Here is a 22,864-nt window from a genome sequence, read left to right on the forward strand (position 1 = left end):
ACTAGCACACTGTATGGTGTATGCCCGTCTTCATTAGTCCAGTCGGAGCAGAACAATAGGACGTTAAACCCCATTTCATTTCCATGTAGAACAACGCCGCAATACTCTTCATTTCCTGCTCAAGGATTAAGTAAAATAAATTAAATGGAGCAACACTTGATTTCAACATAATTTTTTATTGTAATACTGAAATAACGAAGACACCACGTGTTCAAGATATATTTTGAATGATGATATGTGTATTATAAATAACAATAAATATGATTATATTTTAGAAAAATAATCATTTTTTCGTTTTATTGTAATAAAATAATTTATACTTCTTATGTTTTCAGTTGTTTTTTGGTTTTTTTTTTAATAAATGTAAATATATTTAGGAATGAATGATTACTATTTGTGACTTCATTTATTATTTTAAATAAGTACCCTCGTACTATGGACCAGGAAGTTACTATGATGTCATCGCAGCCATCTGGAAAAATCGAAGTACTTCAACCGATGAACAGCTGTCCACGGAACGAGCATGCTAAGTTTCGTGCCATGGGCGTCGCACGCAAGAATACGAACAGTATGAGACGGGTAGGGTCCAGTTCCTGGTCCAAAATAATATGGGCATCCTTACATTTCCTGTACAAACGACAATCAAATTAACGACCATTGACCAACATATACATATGGAGACGAAATAAGTGTTTAAAAATAGAGCATTCTTTTAAGAATTCGTCAATCCAGCCATTATTCGATGTTAAAAATTCACATTTGTACGCATATCATCTATTAACTTTATGTATTATTTTATTTAGGATACCAATATAAGTTTTCTATTACATATAAAAATTAGCACTTAAATTGAATCACAACTCAGAGTAAATTCTCATAAACCTTCTGATGGGTTTATTAAATATAGACACGCAAAGCGTGGACATACACCCACACAGCAGCAATATAGTCATAGACAGCAGCTTATCCGAAAGGAGAATTTGATAAGGATCCCTTCTATCATTATGAAATCTAACCTCGATCGTGTCAACAAGCGTTTCCGGATACGTAATATATCTCTGCAAACGAAAGAAAAAAAGAATGCTGAAAATCGACAGGATTCATCCTCTTCGATCCCAATGCTTCACACCCAATTTGAAAATCAATAGGGTTAATCCTCCCACAGTCCTAATGCTTCACAACAAATTGGAAAAAATTATTCCGTTCAGTCTCTATCACGTTAATAAAGTTTTCCAAACGTGGGTGGGGTTAGAGGAAGTCCCGGAACAAAAGGTTGTGAAACTTCGAATGTCGATAGGGTTCGGGTTTCTGATTCCCATGAACACCAAATTAGAAGAAGGTCCATTTAAAACTGTAACTCCCATGAAGTTAACAAGATTTTCGAAAAAGGGGGGGGGGGGTCGGGTTTAGCCTATCATGAACACCAAATTAGCAGAAGATCTATTAAAGGCTGTAGCCCCCATCGCGTTAACAAGATTTTCGAAAAGCGGGGATCAGGGGTGTTTATTCTCTCGTGACCCAGAAATGCTTAACACCAAATTTCAAAATACTGAAGGTCGCGGGACGGATTTGTCCTCTCATGGCCCCAATGCTTCACGCCTAATTTGAATTTGAAAAATATCAGTTACAAACTGTAGTCTATATCGTGTTAACAACCCAATTGTTGACGGACAAACCGACGGACATGAAAGACGACATTAAACGCCCACACTCATGATGTGTCAAATATCCACTCCAGATTACCTTCGATTACTAACAATAATATGATGTTTCGTGTAGGTTTCGCAATGGACGAAAACTATACCTTTGATCATTATGTAATCACGTGTTTCATAATCGTCCCATTAACGCAATCTGGAACGATCTAGAATACATGTATGTACATCGCAAATTGTTGACTTAAGCATTCAATCTCCATCTAGGCACACTTTTTGTCATTAACGTCATCAACATCTCTATACGCCGACACTGCATGTTCGTACACGTGCACGTAGCGGATTCTTATCGGACTCTGTCCTCTATCCGTTACGTCATTTCCGTAATCTGTGATTGGTGGCGTATTTGTCGTGGATTTCGCATCTTACATGAAGTGACGAACGTGTTTTCTACTCAATCCTGACGTATTGGTAATCATGGATTGTTTTGAGTCTGAATATCCACTGCACATTATCGTTTCATTGATGTTTTTTCGTACTTTTATCATTCTTTCGAGGCGCGTTGACTAAGCTGTACATACACCATCGCACAACTCGTTTATACGTCAGTCCGACTTCCAACAGCACAGCCACACATTCTAAAAATAGAGGCTAACAAACAGAACGTCAAACAAAAAAGGCACATGAAAGCGTACAATCCTAAAATCTGACACATCGCAAAAATATACACAGTAGAATCACACCAGTTACTTGGTTCGTGAATCAGTTGCTTGTAGCGCGGTCGCCATATCGAACCGACCCAAAATGTCCCCAATCCGTGCCAGACAGAAAGAAATACAGATAACACGATGCTCATCACTCGGTTAGTTCGTGACGAAAATATACCCTTTTGTCCAGCATCGTATATATTATCGATACTCTCGTCTCTTTTCGACTGGATAGTCTTCCAAAAACACGACCCGAGTTTCACTAAACCGAAACATCCCCCAACTAGTAGATAAACTGGTATCATGGGTTGAACTGGGCAATCATTTAAATATTTCACGCCTGAAATATAAAAGAATAAAAAAATGGCGGAGGTAATAAAAGATTAGAATGAAGCAGAGTTTAACTAAACTCTACTCTTAAAGAAATGGTATCACAAACTAACAGACAAGTATTAACTTCAATCATATACACATTTAAACGAATTATTAAAAACATATTGGTCCATAATTCATTAATTAAAACGACCCATCTGTTTATTTTGTGATATCTTAGCCGCCTGGATGAGTAATTCTTTTCTATCCATGGACATCTAGGTCAAGGTAGTATTACCTATGTTTCTTGATTTAATCGTCTGGATTTCTATACCTACAGAACGCCTTTCAGTCCTTATAACATGTTTTACATGTATATAAGTACAATGGCCATTCTGGTGTCTAGGGATAAACACGACCACGCCATGTTTATGGTTCGGAATCTATCTGATGAGCCTATTTTTAATCCGTCTGAATACATATTAGCGTGGATTAAACCAGGAGATAGTGTCCCAAAATCCATATCACACACAGTGGCTTTAATAGTTCTTATATGTTACTTCAATAGCTTTGAATCATAACATTTATCACATTATAATAAAATTTCTTGGTAGCAGGTGTTTTCTTCCCCACACTAATGAATTGAAACATTTATGAAGGGAGATAATTAATGTCACACAATTTAACATTAATGTTCACAGGTAAGTTATTAAGTCCAATTATAATTTACATCGGTCAATTCGATTTATCATAAGTTAGAATTAGTCTGAAGTTTACGAAAATCAGATAACTTATCGATTTTTTTTACATTGTGATCATTCCTACGGGACTTCTAACGCCAAGGTTATCCCATAATAAGAATAATCGTTCTGCGAAGTTATATGTTCTACGTCCTCGGTTTAATTAATGGTCATCTATCAATGGGTTTAATATGTTTTTGTAGACGGGTTATTAGATGAGAATGGGGTTTTCTTGACAACTTGACAAGTCAATGTTTTTGAAGTCTAGTGGTTTGGTTCGATAGATGTCATAATCCAGGGTGGAAGACGGCTTTGAAATGAGAGTTACTCGGGTTATCTTTAAAGCAACACAATTAGAACACTATAGACTGCTTTCATTGATTAAAGGCGAGAACTGGGGCTTTGCGAGAAATATTCACATATACTTTCGTGTTTGTAACATACGTACAATAATAGGTTCTCGTGTTTGCAAATCAAGTACAACGAGTGTGTAACTTTAGGACACGTTCAATAGTTCACATCTCGTTCACATCTCAATCTCGTCTCAATCTCGTCTCCTTTGTTTACATTCAACATGTTTTGCTTTATGATTGTTGGCCTTTGTCTTTTTCTTTTTTTTTTTTTTGATTTACGTGTTGTACATTATATTGATATATCATAGGAGTTTGGATTTCGAATTTGACCACAAAGAAACTAAACAGAATATAGGATTGGTTTCAGCTCTTTCTCGCACGTGTTATTGTTTACCTGGTCAGATTTTACAAAAGGTAAACGTTAAGAATTAATTAAAAGCATTGATAACAAACTGAGTTATAAGAAAACTAAAAGTGTGCTAGATTTTGTCTGTTCTGATATGCCGTTCAATAGTGCTGCGGATGCAAACGACCCCTGTTAATGCGACGCTGGTCAGTCAGTAGCATAGCTAGGGTAGGAAGAGGGCCGGGTTTCCAGGGCGGCATTTTTGTAGATGGTATTTTAGGATTGATTTATGACGAATAGTTTCTCCCATGGTCTACTTGCTCTAACTTTAATATGTAGCGGAACTCCGTTTGAATTATCGATACAGCTTTTTGACAAGTTAACCGGAGTCCCCATGATAAGCTCTCAAGTAAATACTGAATTTCCTAATTAGGAGTAACTATATCCTAATTAGGAGTTACTATATCCTAATTAGGAGTTATTATTTCCTAATTAGGAGTCACTATCTGAAAATTAGGAGTTACTCTCGCCTAATTAGAACTACATGTAGTATCTTCTAATCAGGACTTAATGAGAAATTTATTTTTAATTTAATGGCCCTAATACGCTTCCGTAAATTATTGATATATTTACCGAGAATAAAAATAAAACTGACCTTATCAGTAAATGTATTGGATGATCTAAATACCACCATCATATCTTCACAATGTTATGCAAGTATGTCAAATCATATGAAGTGCTTAACATGCTTGCATGCATTATCGGTTGGAAAGGGTGGCCATCTTGAAAATAGCCGCTATCGATCAGCTAATGGGTTTTTCAAAAGAGTAGCACCCAGGGGGTATTTGTGCCAATTGTGATACTTGTACCCACCTTTGAAATATTTTCCTGATATATGCAAGTATCTGCTGCATTGTTTTGTGGTAACTTTTTCTTAACGTCTCATTTTTTATAAATTTAAGAAATAAAGAATATTTTTACTTTACCTATGGATATCATAGCAATTGGTAAGATTAAGACGACGGCTAGAAAGGCTCTCATAAAGTCTGAAAAATAACAACAACAAAAAACATTTAATGTAAATTATAATTTCCGATTAAGACTGGAGATGGAAGAAGTGAGTTAATCTCTAATGGGAAATGCGACTGGATAAGAGTGACAAACCCTGCTTACGTTTCTGGTTTTTTTTTCTGTATGACAAACAAGGCGTCTAAAACATATTGAGCGCCATGTTATGTCCACTTGAATTCTTCTGGTACGAAAAGGTGACGTACATGAATCAACACATCAATTTAGTCAAATTGTTCGCAGCCACGGCGAAAATAACACCTTTTAACCTGCTCATATAGCTAGCAGCAACTGCTTTTACGTCACATAAGACGTATTTTGTCAATTTCCTGGGCTAGATGGATCTTTGATAATTTCAAAATGGCATTAAAATTGTTCATTGAACACAGATTGATTAATGGAATTGGGGGGTATTTCTTGTAAATTGGTTCTAATTCTGTAAGTATATCGTTGTAGATGACAAACTATAGGGTAGTAAGTAAACCACAAATATACAATTATTACTGTCTCTACCATGAGCATAATAGATCAGGAGCCCAGGGGGTTAACCTAGCTGAAAAGTGTACCAATTTTCTCCTATATGTTATCAATGTATGTATATCTGGTATCATCAGAATGTAAGTCTGCCGGGTTTCTGTTGGTGGGTGTGGTATTCCACGCCCAAAGTGCCATGATCCCCAACTAGGCTAGATTAGCTGAAAAGTGTACCACTTGAAAATCGCACAGCAATGTACCGTAGATCTTCAGGTATTACAAAAACACTCTGACGGACATTTCTAGTGGTGGGGTACCCCTGACAGAGCTATTTAATTGCCAGACATTTGTAGTGATGGAGTATCCCTGACAAGAGTTATCTAATTTCCAGACCAAAGCTAGGCTAGATTAGCTCAAATCTGTACCACCTAAAACAGCTTTGGAGTTGTTCAGTACCACCACAGGAGTCATGAATGACCACTGCCACAGGAACAGTGCCGACTAATCTATCCTAGTTGGGGGCGTGTTATTTTGGGCGTGTCTGTTAGGGGCAACCCACCGCACAAACTGTCTGCTAGTGGTCATTCATAATTCCTGTGGTGGTACTGAACAACTCCAAAGCTGTTTTAGTGGTACAGATTTGAGCTAATCTAGCCTAGCTTTGGTTTGGAAATTAGATAACTCTTGCCAGGGATACTCCAATACTACAAATGTCTGGCAATTAAATAGCTCTGTCAGGGGTACCCCACCACTAGAAATGTCTGTCAGAGTGTTTTTGTAATACCTGAAGATGTACGGTACACTGCAGTAAGATTTGCGTGTGGTACACTTTTGAGCTAATCTAGCCTAGTTGGGGATCATGGCATTTAGGGCGTGGAATACCACACCCACCACAAAACCCGACAGACTTACATTCTGATGATACCAGATATACATACATTGATACCATATAGGAGAAAATTGGTACACTTTTCAGCTAGGTTGACCCCCTGGGCTCCCGGTCTATAAGGGGTTTGGATGGCCGAATGGTTAGCACGTGCGCGCTGTATCATAAGACCTGTCATTGAGTCAACTGGCGTGGTTTCGAATCCCCGGTTGTACGTGACAAGGAGTAGGGTCGCCTGTCCAACCTCGTGGGTTTTCTCCGGGTCCTCCGGTTTCCTCCCACTGCTAAAGACCCCTACGCGAAAGCGAATTATTGAAATAAAATTAAACCATGTGTTAGTTCCGAAATGACCTAGTTTGTGTCGAGTGGACGTTAAACCCCATTTCTCTCTCTCTCCCATGAGCATAATTATAACACACAAGGTTACTCGTGATCGTAAACTATAAATCAACCGATTTTCCAAGCAATAGAACTTAATCCCGATCCAGGGGTCGTGGTAGTCCTACTTGTCTTCACCGACTGATCCTGGGGCCGTGGTAGTCCTACTTGTCTTCAACGACTGATCCAGGGGCCGTGGTAGTCCTACTTGTCTTCACCGACTGATCCAGGGGCCGTGGTAGTCCTACTTGTCTTCACCGACTGGGATAACAAAGACTGGAGTACGCTATGCACTGTGCTATGAGTGACATTTTAGCCGGGCAGCGGCGCTACAACGTACTAATATTTCGAATTTCATCTGTCAAGGATTTCTCATCCCATCCGGACAATTAGACATTGTCCTTGTAAGGCCGTTAATCCGGCACCCGCTACAGGGTGTGGGGGTGGGGGGACCACGCTGGAAAATTCCGGGAAATTTTCGCGGCCAATACAGGGATAGAACCCCCGAATCATCTGGCAGGGTAACGCCTGGCAGTATAAAAAGAAAGGTGTGGTTAGTCATTCGGATGTGGCGCGGTAGTGAGCTCCACCCATGTACACACTTGGGTACGTGTAAAAGAACTCTTAACAATTGGAATTGGATGAAATTTAGTCGGAAACGCTACTGTCGGAGGTAAATTACCCTTCCGCGCGCCAATTGTCCGGAGATATTTTACGCGCGCACCAGTGTGTAAAAAAGGCTGAGCTTCGGATTTTCAACACATCCAAACGCCACGGTACATTTTCCTAAGCCACACAAGCACCACACTCCACAAATCCTGAATATTTTTCTAGACGCACGAGAGTCGAGGGTGCACTGTGGTAGTGGATTTGTGTTAAAACAGCAATGTAAAGCCATTGTGGTTTAAAGGACAAGTAGAGCGTATATTAATCCGTGCAATTAGAATAATAAACAGATTCTTTAAAACCCTAGAGATCATAAAAACGACAATGATCCAGCCTTCAGTTGGTTGATAAGGGATATTGTTGTTCACCAGGTTTAGTATACTCAACCCATGCATGGGTCTTTCTTTGTCTGTCTACTCTTTTATATTTAATGCAGTCTAAAGAATCATGTTTCACATCATGTTCCGCCCGTCTGTGTATAAAAATGAGCCATTGTGTACGTCACGACATTATGGGGGTAGTTGATAAAAACCATGTATACGTTATTGTCTGTTGATCACATTGTGTAAACATCATATTAATCAACTGGATTAGGTCAATATTGATACTTTAATGTAAAACTTACAACTGCTACAAATTATTCTGTGGGCGCGACAAATAAAATCGCAGGCATTCTCGGCATCACTGTTGGCCTCCTTGATCTGAACAATGACTTCTTTGTCTGCCTTACTCGCTGATATGGCTTCACTCCAATCCAAACTTGTTCGAAAGAACTGACGCTCCTCTTCAAAAGCCTACAAAAATTGATTCAAGAAGTCAATCAATACTTATTTATAAACGTGACATGTATGTATAAGAAAGAAAAACAAGCAAATGTACGCAGTCTATAAGATCGAAAACAGTAACACTTTGACATGTTTACGATATCTCACTCCACGTCGTTAATCGGCCTCATCTACTTGTAGTAAAACACTGTCAAAACATTCAACAATATCATACTTCACCATGGGAAACCTTGGCATCAGAGTTAGCTGAGCCTTAAAGGCCCACGTGTATTTTTGGTAAGAAACTTGACTGAATACTTCAACGAATAATTGCTCAATGCTACGCACGGTGACCGTCTACAATTAGTTCCGCTTGAGAAAAGACGCAAAGCTAGTTGACCGACATTTTATTTCTTACATCATCGATTTTAATCGAAAACGCTAAGTATACTTCAACAGGTTTGAGAAATTTATAGTTCTGCTTCCATTTTAATATGTCTAATGAAATTTAAATGTTTATTTTTTAGTGTTTGAAAAATGCAAAATGGATTAGAACAGCGGAACAAAACAGTGCTCTAATTTTTCAACTTGGCGACAATTCAGGATAGAAATCTATTTTCAAAGTAGATAATTCTATGTGTGCAGACTGACAATGCTATTACTAAACATCTATGTATGAGCTTGATCATTAAATACGGCCAGACTCAACATTAACCATAGACAATTTACATAACTTACATTTACACTCATTTCAGTGGATTCTATAGTTATTTACCTTAAAGAAAGATAAAGTGAATTTGTATTATCACCCGACCTTCAGTAGACATCGGATAATCTAACATAGATTGAGAGAGAGAGAGAGAGAGAGAGAGAGAGAGAGAGGGGGGGGGCGGTAACCTTTACTCGACTGTCTGTCTTAAGACCAAATAGGGTTCATCCATTAAGACCAATCTTTAAATTAAAATTCTAAGTAGACTACCCTAATATTTAACCCAGCAAATAAAATGAAACGGGGTTTTACTTTTACTTTTTTTTCTGCGCTAAACAGGCTTGTGGAGACGGACATGTACGATATATACGGGGACATCTGTTTGGAATTCCGACAGTCAAGGTCTCTTTTACGTGTAAACCAATGATAATCCAACGTTTCTGACGCTTTTAAGGTAAAAGTTCAACTGTAGGTGTTTTCATCTTAAAGATACATTCCCATGAAAGTATTTATAGGGTAGTTATTTCCAATTTAACAAATGTCATATTTGCTTGAGTGGCGTAAGAAGCGGTTTTTATGTGTGAATCTAATGGCTAACGGTTGTTAGAACATTTGTAGCACTATGCGTCGCTATGCACTGTTCGGCAACCAAATCAAATATATCATACGATACAGTTCTATGAGTCGCTGGTTAGATGTGAAAAGTACAAAGCCACAATAACTCCCCACATCCAACATGTGACGCATACTCTCTTCTCTGCTACCCATTTTATTAGCTATAGACTTATGATCGTCTAGCATTGTCCTTGGCTGTAGTATATAACTGATTAGGACGTATCTTTAAATGTTTCTTTAACATCTCAAGCTGTGTATATCTTTTTATCAGTCTCAAAAATATCGTATGATTAACAAACAAGATGACAGGAACAAAAGTATGGTTTCCACAGTTTCATATCAAACTGAATACATAGATTACAAGCATAGACCAAAATAAAGTCATTCTCTCTCAACCCAGATGTTGCCACTTGAACCTCAACAGTCTCTCCCAACGACATGGTGTTTGCTCTCTCAAAAACTACATGGTGTTCTAAATCGCGCATTTCTCGGATGTTTTGATATGCCTTGACATTTGCTATATATTATTTAATTGGTCAAATATTACGTAATTAATTATGGTGGTTGGTTACTAAGCCTAATGACCACATGACTAAGTAAAATATGGAATGGACATGCACCATACCTTGCATGGCATATGTAAAATGTGTTTATTAACCTAAAGTTTAATTCATGTTTCATATCAACACAGATTTCCGTATCTCGTGTTATTTTACTTGTCTGTGAATCTGTAAACTGTAATTAGTCTAGGCCATGATATTATTATACATATGTATTTATCAAATTAAACTGCGTTTCAAATAAACACGTATTTAGCGCTATTATTCAATTATCGCATAAATCCCTTACTTAAATTGCTACAGTTCTCCTCACCTTAAGATTTATGCGCATTATCAGGTAGAAAAAGTTCCATTTTCTAACCCAACATTCATATAATTATATAATTATTCATGCAACATGCAAATATATACGATTACTATATGATGGAACATACAAGATTACATATGGCCAACGCTACCATTGTATACCAACAAAAAATAGAAAAAGAATAAAAAATATCAAAGAAAAAAACACAAATAATCAAAACTCAAAAATCAAAATCAAAAATCGCATGCAAAAGCTCTCCAAAAGTTCATCACTGCGCTACAAAGTGCTACGATAATTCATTTTAACCCAACCACATAAAATCACATAATTGTATCCTAATTCTAAAATATTAATACACTACACTTCAAATTTTAAACGTTCAGTTTTCACTTTGAAGTGAACATCTTTGGTTACCAGTTATAACTTATTCAAATAATGTCTTAGAAATCCTCAATTTGGAACATTGGTAAACCTTTTGATCTTCCTGGATCTCCATTGGTCTGTTTCAGCTACCATAGTCTCAATAATGAAAACTTTCTTTTTCTTCTAAGTATGATTGGTTGGGTGGACAAAGTACAATTTTATCCGCCAAATCAAAACATGTCATTACCAACAGACCAAGAACTAATTATTTCTAATTTAAAACTTTATTTAATATTAGTCTAGCATTATTATTTATAAATCATATTATTATCCCTTACTCTTAATTAAAATTAAACCATCATTTAATTCTTAATAAACCTAGATGTGTCTATTTAATCATAAATCTACAAATTAACTTTGACCTCTTGACCTTAACTCGGTAATCTACAATTTTTTTTACTTCCGTATTTTATGTCAAACAAAACAATTATGTTGATATCATGCACCACATTAAAATGTCTAAAACAAGCAGGGTCCTTAGCCTATTTCATAAACATTATTACACAGAACTATAGATATTTTTGTTGTTCAAAATATTATTTTTTTATAGATATATTTGTTGCTCAAAATATTATTTTTTAAATTTAACATGACAGTAGCAAATCTCTCTCATCGTCATCGTTATCTTACAACTTGACCACAGTTCAGTATGTCACATTATTTTACATAATATAGTATACTTATGGTACCCAATTTATTAAATAATACCCATGAAATGTTAACTTAACCTATTAGGATGTTTAAATGGTCTTGCGACTATCTCTTATTCAAAGGGTTAATCTTTGTAAATTTATCTATAATCCGCTTAACATGTTTAATTTACTTCCAAGTAAACTTCTGAACTGATGATAAGGTTTGCTTTATTATATACGACAGAAGACATACGGTCAGTATGCTTACTGTGCAAGTCTCTAATAAACGTTTGAACCTTCATCAGTGTATATAATTTATTTGGAACTCTATATTATTTTTAGGTGAGTTAATATTTCGTATTAGAAATACTTTGTATGTATTATTCTTTTGTTATTAAGGTTACTATATATTTATATTACGCATAGTATGTGAAATGTTATATTGAGAATTACATCACTTGATATATGCAATTTCATACATAGTTATGCACATACGTTTATTATCAAACGTCGCATACAATATGTTATATTAATTCGAACAATGCCAGACGTAAGGCAAAGATATATATATGTTCTTTTGCTAAAGACATTAAATATATTTCGAATCGTAATTGTAATTATGATGTATAATGTATTCTGAACCGTATTATAATAACTTGTCTTATCATTTATTATTCATGCATATTGTTTAAATATTTTGTATTCATTATATACATTCTTCTGTGCCAGTCTTTAATAAATGTTTGAACCTTTATCAGCGTATATAATTTATTTGGAACTCTATATTATTTTTAGATCCCCCAGAATATCCAGAATAAACGGAGAGAACGTGAAAGATCCTCTAACTAATATTACTGAGCTACACCCCGAACTACATAACGTAAATTAACCAATTACTTAATAGTCCAGGAGCTAATGACAAAATAATATGGTCATCAGTTACAAAAGGTTTGACCCCCCAAATTCGTAGCAGGTGTCCGTACGAGTACAAATCAGTTGGTCAGATCGGGCACTGCTGGGGCGTATAGCCGCAGCAGCACCTTAAAGTAGGCCCTAATATTACTAATATTACTGAGCTACACCCCGAACTACATAACGTAAATTAACCAATTACTTAATAGTCCAGGAGCTAATGACAAAATAATATGGTCATCAGTTACAAAAGGTTTGACCCCCCAAATTCGTAGCAGGTGTCCGTACGAGTACAAATCAGTTGGTCAGATCGGGCACTGCTGGGGCGTATGGTATCCATAGTCGGAGTAAATATTTCACAAATCTAACCAAAATTTCCGGGGCTTTCCCCAAGTCAGACCACACCCAATATCGCCTCGTGGGGCTAATAATATGGTCATCAGTTACATGGCTGAAACTTACCACTAAAGTATGTCAGACCACACCCTAACCACACCCTAAAAATAGGGCTTTTTATATGGTCATAAGTTGCATGGCTGAAACTTACTGGAAACAAAGATCCATACTTGGAAAACATATTTTTCAAAAATCTAACCAAAAATGTTGGGGCTTTCCTCAAGTCAGATGGCCCTAAAGCCCACCTGGCCACGCCCTAAAAATGGGACTTTTTATATGGTCATCAGTTAAATGGCTGAAACTTACCAGAAATATTGTCCCATGCATGGAAAATGTATTTTTCGAAAATCTAACCATTAATGTGGGGGCTTTCCCCAAGTCAGAACGGCCTTAAAATTGCAGCCCCACCCACTCCCTCTATATAAATCATCTAAACATATTTACATTTAAAATTAAATAACAGTTGTTGTTGTGTTAGTTGTGTTTTACGTCCGCTTCCACCGAGGTGATTGTAGTATGGTTTATAACTTGGGTCTGGCAGTTCCCATGGTAATCATTAGAACAGTTTATCTCTGTGCCACCAACAATGAACTTTTTTATCTCATAATATAAATATTTTGTACAATATAATATTCTATAGGTGTACATGTATTGTATATTAGTCTTCGATTACAGTGTCTCATAGAGTACAATTATTTTGTTTTCTTCCACATAACACGTATGCAATTTTTACACTCGGAACAAATTTCATTCATTTTGCAAGTTGAAGCCTAAGAACTCATTACAACATGGAAATTGAAAAAGACGATGGTAAAATCAATCCAATTGGTAATATAACTGAAATTTCCAAATATTCTGAATTAAGGCATAAAGTCAAGCAGTAATATATATAAGCATGTATATAGATTAGAGTAGTTCCAGTACAAATATGTCCATGATTACGGTAGATAAATACATACAAAAATACAAATACGTCAAGTTGGAAAAATCAACCACTCTTATTTCTTTATTCTGGTATACATCATATCGTACGATCGCTGGTGCTGTCTTCATTATGGCAATGGTGCCGATGTCGGTCGGATTCTTGTTTTTAAGAAAGATACTCTACAAAACTGTCAACAAATTTTAGAAATCCGTAAAAAGTCACGTTTGAAGTATGCTGAAATTATGCCCCCCAAAGTTGTATATGAGTTAACAGGATTTCATATGGAATGATGTAAAAGATATACGGAGCTATCTAAAATTCAAAAGAAACAAAATGATGAAGTACAAGAAAATGACAATCCAAATTCCAATCCAAAATTGATGAGATCATGTTTAACATTGACTTCTGCATCCAGTTCCGATTCGTTCGAGAAGGTCTGCCGGTTTTGCAGAAAATCAAACAGAAAACATCAAGGTCAGAAACAGAAAGTAATAACCTGTGTCACAACGACAATCGAAAAAAATATTCAAGAATATGCAACAATTCTTCAGGATGAAAATATGCTTAAGTACATCCAAGATATAGATTTCATTGGCAAAGACATTCTATCATGTAATGTGCAGAATAGAATATCAACGAGAAGTAAGCAGGTCATATGATAAAAGTGAATGACATGATGCTAGGAATATACATGCCAAAGCATTTGATGCTTTATGTAGTTTTGTGACTGACATTATTCTGGAAAAACAAGAGATCTACCTGTTAAAAATAGCTTACTGCAATACTATCAGTCATGTTTATTAGAATTTGGTGGCGGAAACTATACAGAGTTAGGTATTTTGCCCAGCGATTTGCAAAACAAGTTGGTTATATAAATTCTTTGGTGAGAATATTTCAATTGACAGTGGAAATAAAAGATGTGGTAATATTGTCTTCAGTAAAGGTTTAAATGTTGATGACGCTGTTCGCAAGTCATCTGACAACGCCAGAGAAACTGAACATACAGTTCAGGGTGTCACTTTCTTACTCCGATGAGAAATATTCAGTACAAAGAAAATTAAACTGCCTGAAAATTTAACCATACAACATATCACAAATGGTGAAATAGCAGTACCAGATATGGTCTCCGCTTTCTTTACACATCTACTAGTTGGTCCATAATCTAATTGTGGATAAAACAAAGTCAAGAGAATTAATTCCATTAGTCAGCATGCCATTTATTCTCTAACCAGGGGTAGAACTAAGCCATCAAAACACCTATAACTGGGTCTTGCAGTGAAAAGCCTTACAGGCAGTAAAAAGGTTATTTAGATTCTTAATCGTTTGGGACATACATTAAGTTACAATAGCATTGAGGAACTCAAACAGAATTGACATTTACATCCACTGAGTGCAACCAAGAAACACCCATTGGCATGATGGTGTCACCACACCTATCAACTGGGGTTGTTTTTAAAAATTACGATAGATTTGTTGAAATTCTTTCTGGTAAAGACAGTCTTCTTGATACAGTAGGCATTCAACCAATCGCCAATAATTGCATATAAACCAATAAGCCGTAAAAGGAGAAAAGATTTGAAGCATCCATGCACTCACTGGCTTTGATCATACTGCATCGTTTAATAGGAAAGGGGATGCCCGACCTTTAAAATTATTAGAAAAGGCTGTTTATGGCCAGAAAGCCTTGTTTTCTCTCAGTAAAAGCGAATCCATTCTTTCTGGAGTAAATAGTTATTGAAGGATTTGTTTGTAGTATCTATTGGATGCCTAAAAATGGATGTCTTTCTGGTATTAAAGGCATAGAAACAAGCCCTTTGCCGCCATGCTCACAGGTATTAACTTTGAAAATCAAGAGAGTGAATTATATTTGTAGTATCTGGATAAATGTGTCAAAAATAATCTCCCCAATTTCCATCCAGAGAATAGAAGGAGGGTTTTAAATGATGATGGGGTGTATGAATTAAAGTGGTTTGATGGTGATGTTGCTCCCGTGTTAGTTGAGAGTATTCACATAGATGAAGATAGTGACCAAGAAAGCAAGGACTCCGATGACGAATCAAACAATTCTTGTATGATGATAAAAGTGTGACAGGTTAACTGTTTGCGTCACCCAGCCACGCTTACTCACTTATTTTAAATCATTAAAATGTTATGTGGAACAAATATTTACCAATGAAGAGGAAGGATAACTAAAGTTATATGTATTAAAACTATGAATAGATTTTATAATTTCAGAAATTCATCACTGACTAACATTTTTTAAAATCCATTAGGTTGTTATTCATCATCGAAGATCGGGAAAGGCAAAAACTACCGAATTCAAACCAAAGCAACTTATTAATCCAATAAATACTTTCGAAATATTTGTTTGAATTTCCCACTTTGATATAAGATATTGAATAACAGTCTGAATCATTGTTGAATGGGTTGCTGTGATGGAATACAGAACGTTTGAAGACATAAATTTAGCATCAGTCCTAACTATCTATTCATGACATGTGTCGTGAATGAGGTATGACATGCTTTCTCTTCCTACAACACTTGATACCATTGCTCATTTTAGGATTTCACATAGCTAATAAACATTTGTTCTATTTTTGTGCTATAATTTTGAATCTTGATGCGGATCAACAATGTATTATTGATATTACATTATTATAAGCGTTATATAGAGGGGGTGGGTGGGGCTGCAATTTTAAGGCCTGTCTGACTTGGGGAAAGCCCCCACATTTATGGTTAGATTTTCGAAAAATACATTTTTCATGCATAGAATAATATTTCTGGTAAGTTTCAGCCATGTAACTAATGACCATATAAAAAGTCCCACTAGGGCGTGGCCAGGTGGGCTTTAGGACGATCTGACTTGAGGAAAGCCCCAACATTTTTGGTTAGATTTTTGAAAAATATGTTTTCCAAGAATGGATCTTTGTTTCTGGTAAGTTTCAGTCATGTAACTGATGACCATATAAAAAGTCCCATTTTTAGGGTGTGGTCGGACATACTTTAGAGCGATCTGACTTGGGGAAAGCCCCCAAATTTTTGGTTAGATTTTTGAAAATTGTATTTACCAAGTGTGGATCTTTGTTTCTGGTAGGTTTCAGCTATGTAACTTATGACCATATAAAAAGCCCCATTTTTAGGGTGTGGTCGGACATACTTTAGAGCGATCTGACTTGGGGAAAGCCCCCAAATTTTTGGTTAGAATTTTGAAAATTGTATTTACCAAGTGTGGATCTTTGTTTCTGGTAAGTTTCAGCCATGTAACTTATGACCATATTATTAGCCCCGTGAGGCGATATTGGGCGTGGTCTGACTTGGGGAAAGCCCCGGAAATTTTGGTTAGATTTGTGAAATATTTACTCCGACTATGGATACCATTGTCCCTACAAAGTTTCAGCCATGTAACTTATGACCTAATTTTAGGCCCCCTGGGGCCTACTTTAAGGTGCTGCTGCGGCTATACGCCCCAGCAGTGCCCGATCTGACCAACTGATTTTTACTCGTACGGACACCTGCTACGAATTTGGGTGTTCAAACCTTTTGTAACTGATGACCATTTTATTTTGTCATTAGCTCCTGGACTATAACAAACGGATCCACGTTCTCAAAGGCAAACGAGTGCACTTTCTTTCACCGTACATCAGTCTATATTTTTATCTAAACCAAACATGTATTAAGTATTCCAGCCACCCATTAATAAATCTCTTATCTAAGTTTTCATCACGTGACTTGCACACACTGGAGAGCAGACGACATATCAGAACCTATTGTTTTAATAACCAGACTAGAGAGTACAACGTGACATCATCTCAAATTGCACATTCTTAATCACTTCACGTGAACAATTTAAAGCAAAATTTAATGACACAAAATAAAATACATAACGCGTGAAGTTATATAAGATTATACATTTTAAAGCAACAATATACGCAATCGTAATATACTAAATCGGCAATTAAACGGCGGAACAAGAAGATGGCAGAGGCTAATTCAATAATTTCATGGGAAATGAACAGTGACAACGACAAATACAAGCTGAATTGGATTCTTGTGACTCGGGGAAGTTTTCTTGCGATTTAAAATTTTTGAAAAGGATTTGATGCAAACTTTTGATAGATAAATTAGTTTGAGTACATACGTTTTTATTCCAAATATATCATCAAATCACACAGTTTATACGCTGACATTTAATTATAATACTCTCGAAAGGTTATACAAGTTTAAAAATGCATACTGAAATGAAATGAAATGGGGTTTAATGTCCTGCCTTTCTGTGCGGACGGGACATGAAGACGGACGTACGCCATGCGGTGTGCTATGAGGGAAATGCGGCCTCCACTCTTATATCATATTTCAACTGCCAAGGGTTATTTTACGTGCACGTCAATGTGTACACGGTTTCTCTACTGGTGACATTGGTATTTTTAAATGCACCATGTACTTTGTTCATATTATAGATTCTGAATTATCGGAGGTTTCATAAAATTGTAGAAAAAAGAACAAATGTTTTAATAATTTCTAAGCAGTAGTCTAAATGTAATAAACTAATGGATTCATATTAGTTAATGGGATTCTGTTCATTCTGCAACACTGATTTCTTATCCTATTTGGAAGTGGGCAGAAAATCATACCAAAATAGGATAGTTGATTCACGCCAGACAACTTGGTGTAGAATAGCGTCAAGAACGCAAAACCAAACATGTGATAGTAAGCAACAGAGCAATCGTTAAACGTATGATTGTTCAATGTGGCAATTTCCCTACTCCGCCTTACTGCAGTTTTGAATATCAAATATGCGCTACTTGAGGCCAAAAGAACTATTTCACACTTTTTGAACAACTAAAATAGTTTTATGTAAATTATTATCTCTACGCTTAATGAACGTGTGTGATGAACGTGTGTGAATCTCATAGAGGTCACGATTTTAGTAAACTGGTAAACATTTAGAATTTTGTCTTCATAGCATTAGGTAATATTTGTATGTCTTGTTTTGGTGACAGTCAATACCTTTGATATCTACAACTGGTTGTACACTATTTGCACTGTGGCGCGTAACTATTTCCAGCATCATCATCTCTCTTGCACACTCAAGCAATGTGCCAATCATTATCCCACACTGATCAACAGTGAATTTTCGCTAGGCCGCTACAATAATCACTGATAAGGATGACATCGATGCGACTTAATGAGCCAGAAATATTAACTTTTTTCCTGCGACAAATTAAATTCCAAAACATTTTTTTTATGTATTAGAAAAATAAATAAAGGCGTTTTTGTAGTTAAAAATTATTTCCTATTTAGAGCTAATGGGTATTAATTGAGTAAAAAGTCTCCATTCTGCCCGAACTAGAACGTCTTATGTAAACAATGCACGCGCCATTGAGCCAATGATTGACGCCGCGTGATGAGATAGTCATCCTTTACAGAGATATTAGAAGACTTTCGTAAACAGATTGGCATTATCCTAGTCTCGGTCACCCAAAACCTCCTAATCTTCAACGTACGGAGGGTCTGGGACCGTTGTCCATGCGTTACCGAGAGTTTGCTTTGTTATGTGGTTGTTTATCCAGTATTTTTGGCAAAGTCAAGTAAGAGTTGCGCCCCTCCCCGCAATAAATCCCATAATTCTTGCATTAATATGAACAAACATGAATCGTGACGTCGAATTAGGATTATTTCTACGCATTCAGGCTAATATTTTCAGTTCAGAAGAAATATTCGGTTAGATCTATTTGATAAGGCCAACTTCAAGTTTGGTTCAAGGTCACGAAATGTAAACAGGGCTAGCGCTAATCCAAACCCTAGCCCTAACCTTGGACCTAGCCCTAATGCTAACCTACAATCTCGCCAACAATCACGTGCCTAAACCTTATTTCCATCTCAGCGACCTTGGCCAAAATTGAGCTGGCCTTAACAAATAGACCCTATCTTTGAGCTCGTTGTCAACATGTAGAGCGAAGTGACATTTTGAGAGGATTTAGCCTACTTCTGTTCAGTCATTAAACTAAGTAGCCTAATAACCTCGGCGGATGTAGGTAAACAATTGATTGTTTTCATGTGGTCTTAATGAAACATTCCTCGGAGATTCAAGTGGTCTATAGTAAAGCATGAATTATTGTGTAGTTAAAGGAAAAACACATGGACATAAGTGACTCAATTTATATTTTAATAACCGGTGGTTACGAAATCACCCATATTGCCAGACTGTTTCAGACCGACCAGGCGCTATCAAAAGTACTGTTATTAAAAACAATTTGGTGTAAACATTATTAAAATCGACAAATTCTAACTTAAAGGGGCATTATGGGAGATTAAATAAAGAATTGACAGTTATCGCTACAAAATGCAGCATATTCCCTTTACATTATCTATTTTTTAAAATTAATATAGCCAGCCCCTTATCTAGTCTTCCATAATGTCGCTTTAAATTTTACATTGGCTTCTATTAATTTTACATAAACATTCTCAATTATACTAGACAATTTTTTTAAAATAACGTAATAATAATTCATTTATCTTATTTCAGACGCGCCAGACTATTTTCATGGAGGTATTTTTAAAAACTTGGATTTGCTCATATTGATTACGTAATAACAAGTCTTTACATTGATGTGTACCGCCTAGAAGGGGATAATAATAGGTAAGGGGATAATAATAGGTGTACCGCCTATAAGACGGTAAACGGCAAACAAGTTTTTACCCGTCGGTAAATTTATGACCCCCTCGCCCCATCATATGGATATAAAGGCCCACTTTCCAGAATATGCATATCTTATGGTACGATGCGAGTGTTTCAAGCTCGGTTATCCATAATATCTTAAAATATTATTTTCTTTTTGTAGAGTTATCTCGATTGTCCCTGGATTTAAAACTCCCTTTTGCGTGGTGAACCTATGTTTCGCTAGGGTTAGGGTTAGGGTCTTGTAAACTGACTTTAATAAAAAGCCACGTGTTTACCCCCTTATATAGGCGGATTTATTTCGTTGTTATTATCCCCTTCTAGGTGGTAACAATGTTGAATCAGGTGCCCCTATTGGTGCAGAAAGGTCGAACGTTATACCCAATTTTATTATTTGCATAGTAATTCGTATCCAAGTAATAGACCCGCTAACGGAATGTTCTTAAGACTAGGTAACAGGAAATTATAGATAAGTTTTTGCTCGCGTCAGCCAAGTTAAAGATTAATCTATAGATTCAGCCTTCATAATAATAATAGCACCTTTCTCTGACTACAAAATCAATTTCATATCTGTCTTAGTCTCTTCCTGTATGACTAAACTCATCCTCTAATGTTTTGTACTTTAAAATGCTCCAAGATGTTTTGATCAAAAAACATTATTTTCTCCTAGTTCGTTCGTTTTCAGTTTTATTAAAATCAGGCGTAATTCCGATTAGTTTTACTTTTTATATTCCGTGTTATATATATTACACGAGTATATAAAAACAAAACTAAAAAAACACGAAACGAAATTACAATTTGTTACTTCGATCATAACTATATCAGGGACTAGGTTGAATCGGTGTAGCACGGCACGGGTACAGCCATGAACCATAACCAGACCTATGTTACTCCGCAGTCCAATCAGTTACCTCTAACACCAAATTTCAGCCTAGGGAAAGCCCTAGTGTAGCCGCCAACTCTGAACAGAGGAAGAAACGACAGTCACAGATATCAGTATAGATTATCACATGCATGGTTGTAACGCTTCATGCAAAATGAAATTAGATACACAAATTACATAATAAATCCGAAATACATAAACCAATACGTTTCCGCTCGAGTGGTCATACGTTCAAACACTTTGCAAGTGTGTATACGTAATGGTGTAATCTTTAGGTGGCTTTTACCGATAAAATACAAGAGAATTTATATGGAAAACTGGTTTGTACAAATAAAGCACGACATTTAGAGACAAGTTCACATGTCGAAACGTCCTGGTATATTTGTATAAACCAGTGAATGTTTTCCATATAAACTGTGTTGTGTTTTACATATGGCGACTATACAAGGGTTATCTTGAAGTATCTGGTTAGATATAAGTGTGACAAGAAATGTAATTTTCGCGGTAGTTTTGGTGTGATTTCCAATGTATTTCGAATCATGACTGTCGAGGAATGCATATAATGTCACATTTCTTAATGTAAAAGTAAACTTACCACAATAGTACTGTTGATACTCCTGGCTGGCGATGATTTGAAAGAAGCCCTGGCTGGCGATGATTTGAAGGAACTTCTACCTGGCGATGATTTGAAGGAACTTCTGCCTGGTGACGATTTGAAGGAATAATTGAATTTAGCTACGGGAGATGGAGGCACCGATGATTCGTTGGTACTAGACGTGTAGCTTCCAGCCGATCGCGTTCGTCGTACGGAGGTCTTTCGACGAGGCTTCCGCACCATCGTCCCTTTCCTCGTTAACATCGACATGATGATCAAAAGTCACTAATAAATTCTCGTTCCTGTTCGTTGGAATTTAATCTGGTACGTAGTTAGTTCCATAAGATCAGTCAAGCCGAATCATAACCCTGTTTGATTGCAATCTTTTCTCTATGATGTGTTGACATCTTGGGTGTCTCAATGGTTGTCGCTGGTAGATGTAAGCACTTCAAACACCCTATAAAATAAATCCCCATCGATTTATTAACACCGTTTATAAAAGATGTTTTATTTCATTTTAACTGAAGACTCAACGGATGTGGCAACATTTTAATCCTATTATTGATTCCATGACTGGTGAAGTTCTTATTTTTTTACAATCTTCAAAACACAATACAAAATTGATTAATTTAGTTTTCTTAAAATAAGTACATTTTAAAACTATAAATTAAAGACCATTCTCTTAAACTCGTTAATTTGTCGCAGAACAAACACAGTAAAAAACGACCAACAGAATGGTAGTTGTAGCGTAAAGGTTACGATTATAAAACACAAACATGAACGTAAAGAAACTCAAGTTGAAAAGGTTAATTGGAGAATCTTGAGTGTTCACGCTACATATTAGCTTAACGAAAAACAATAAATCCATACGCTAATTGG

The 22,864-nt window shown here is 36.3% G+C and overlaps 1 protein-coding gene across 1 annotated transcript; it reads right to left on the bottom strand.

Annotated features, from left to right (window-relative positions):
* Positions 1-209: 209 nt before the first annotated feature.
* Positions 210-22,228, bottom strand: LOC126830390 (transmembrane protein 272). Its single transcript, XM_050560775.1, has 4 exons — positions 21,986-22,228; positions 8,211-8,379; positions 5,100-5,159; positions 210-2,702 (listed from the first exon to the last, which is right to left on the bottom strand). The coding sequence occupies exons 1-4, from the start codon at positions 22,226-22,228 to the stop codon at positions 2,254-2,256; spliced, it is 921 nt and encodes a 306-aa protein (XP_050416732.1). The 3' UTR covers positions 210-2,253.
* Between the last annotated feature and the right edge of the window lie 636 nt (positions 22,229-22,864).

This window comes from Patella vulgata, chromosome 8 (assembly GCF_932274485.2).
Source record: "Patella vulgata chromosome 8, xgPatVulg1.2, whole genome shotgun sequence".
Taxonomy (NCBI): Eukaryota; Metazoa; Mollusca; class Gastropoda; family Patellidae; genus Patella; species Patella vulgata.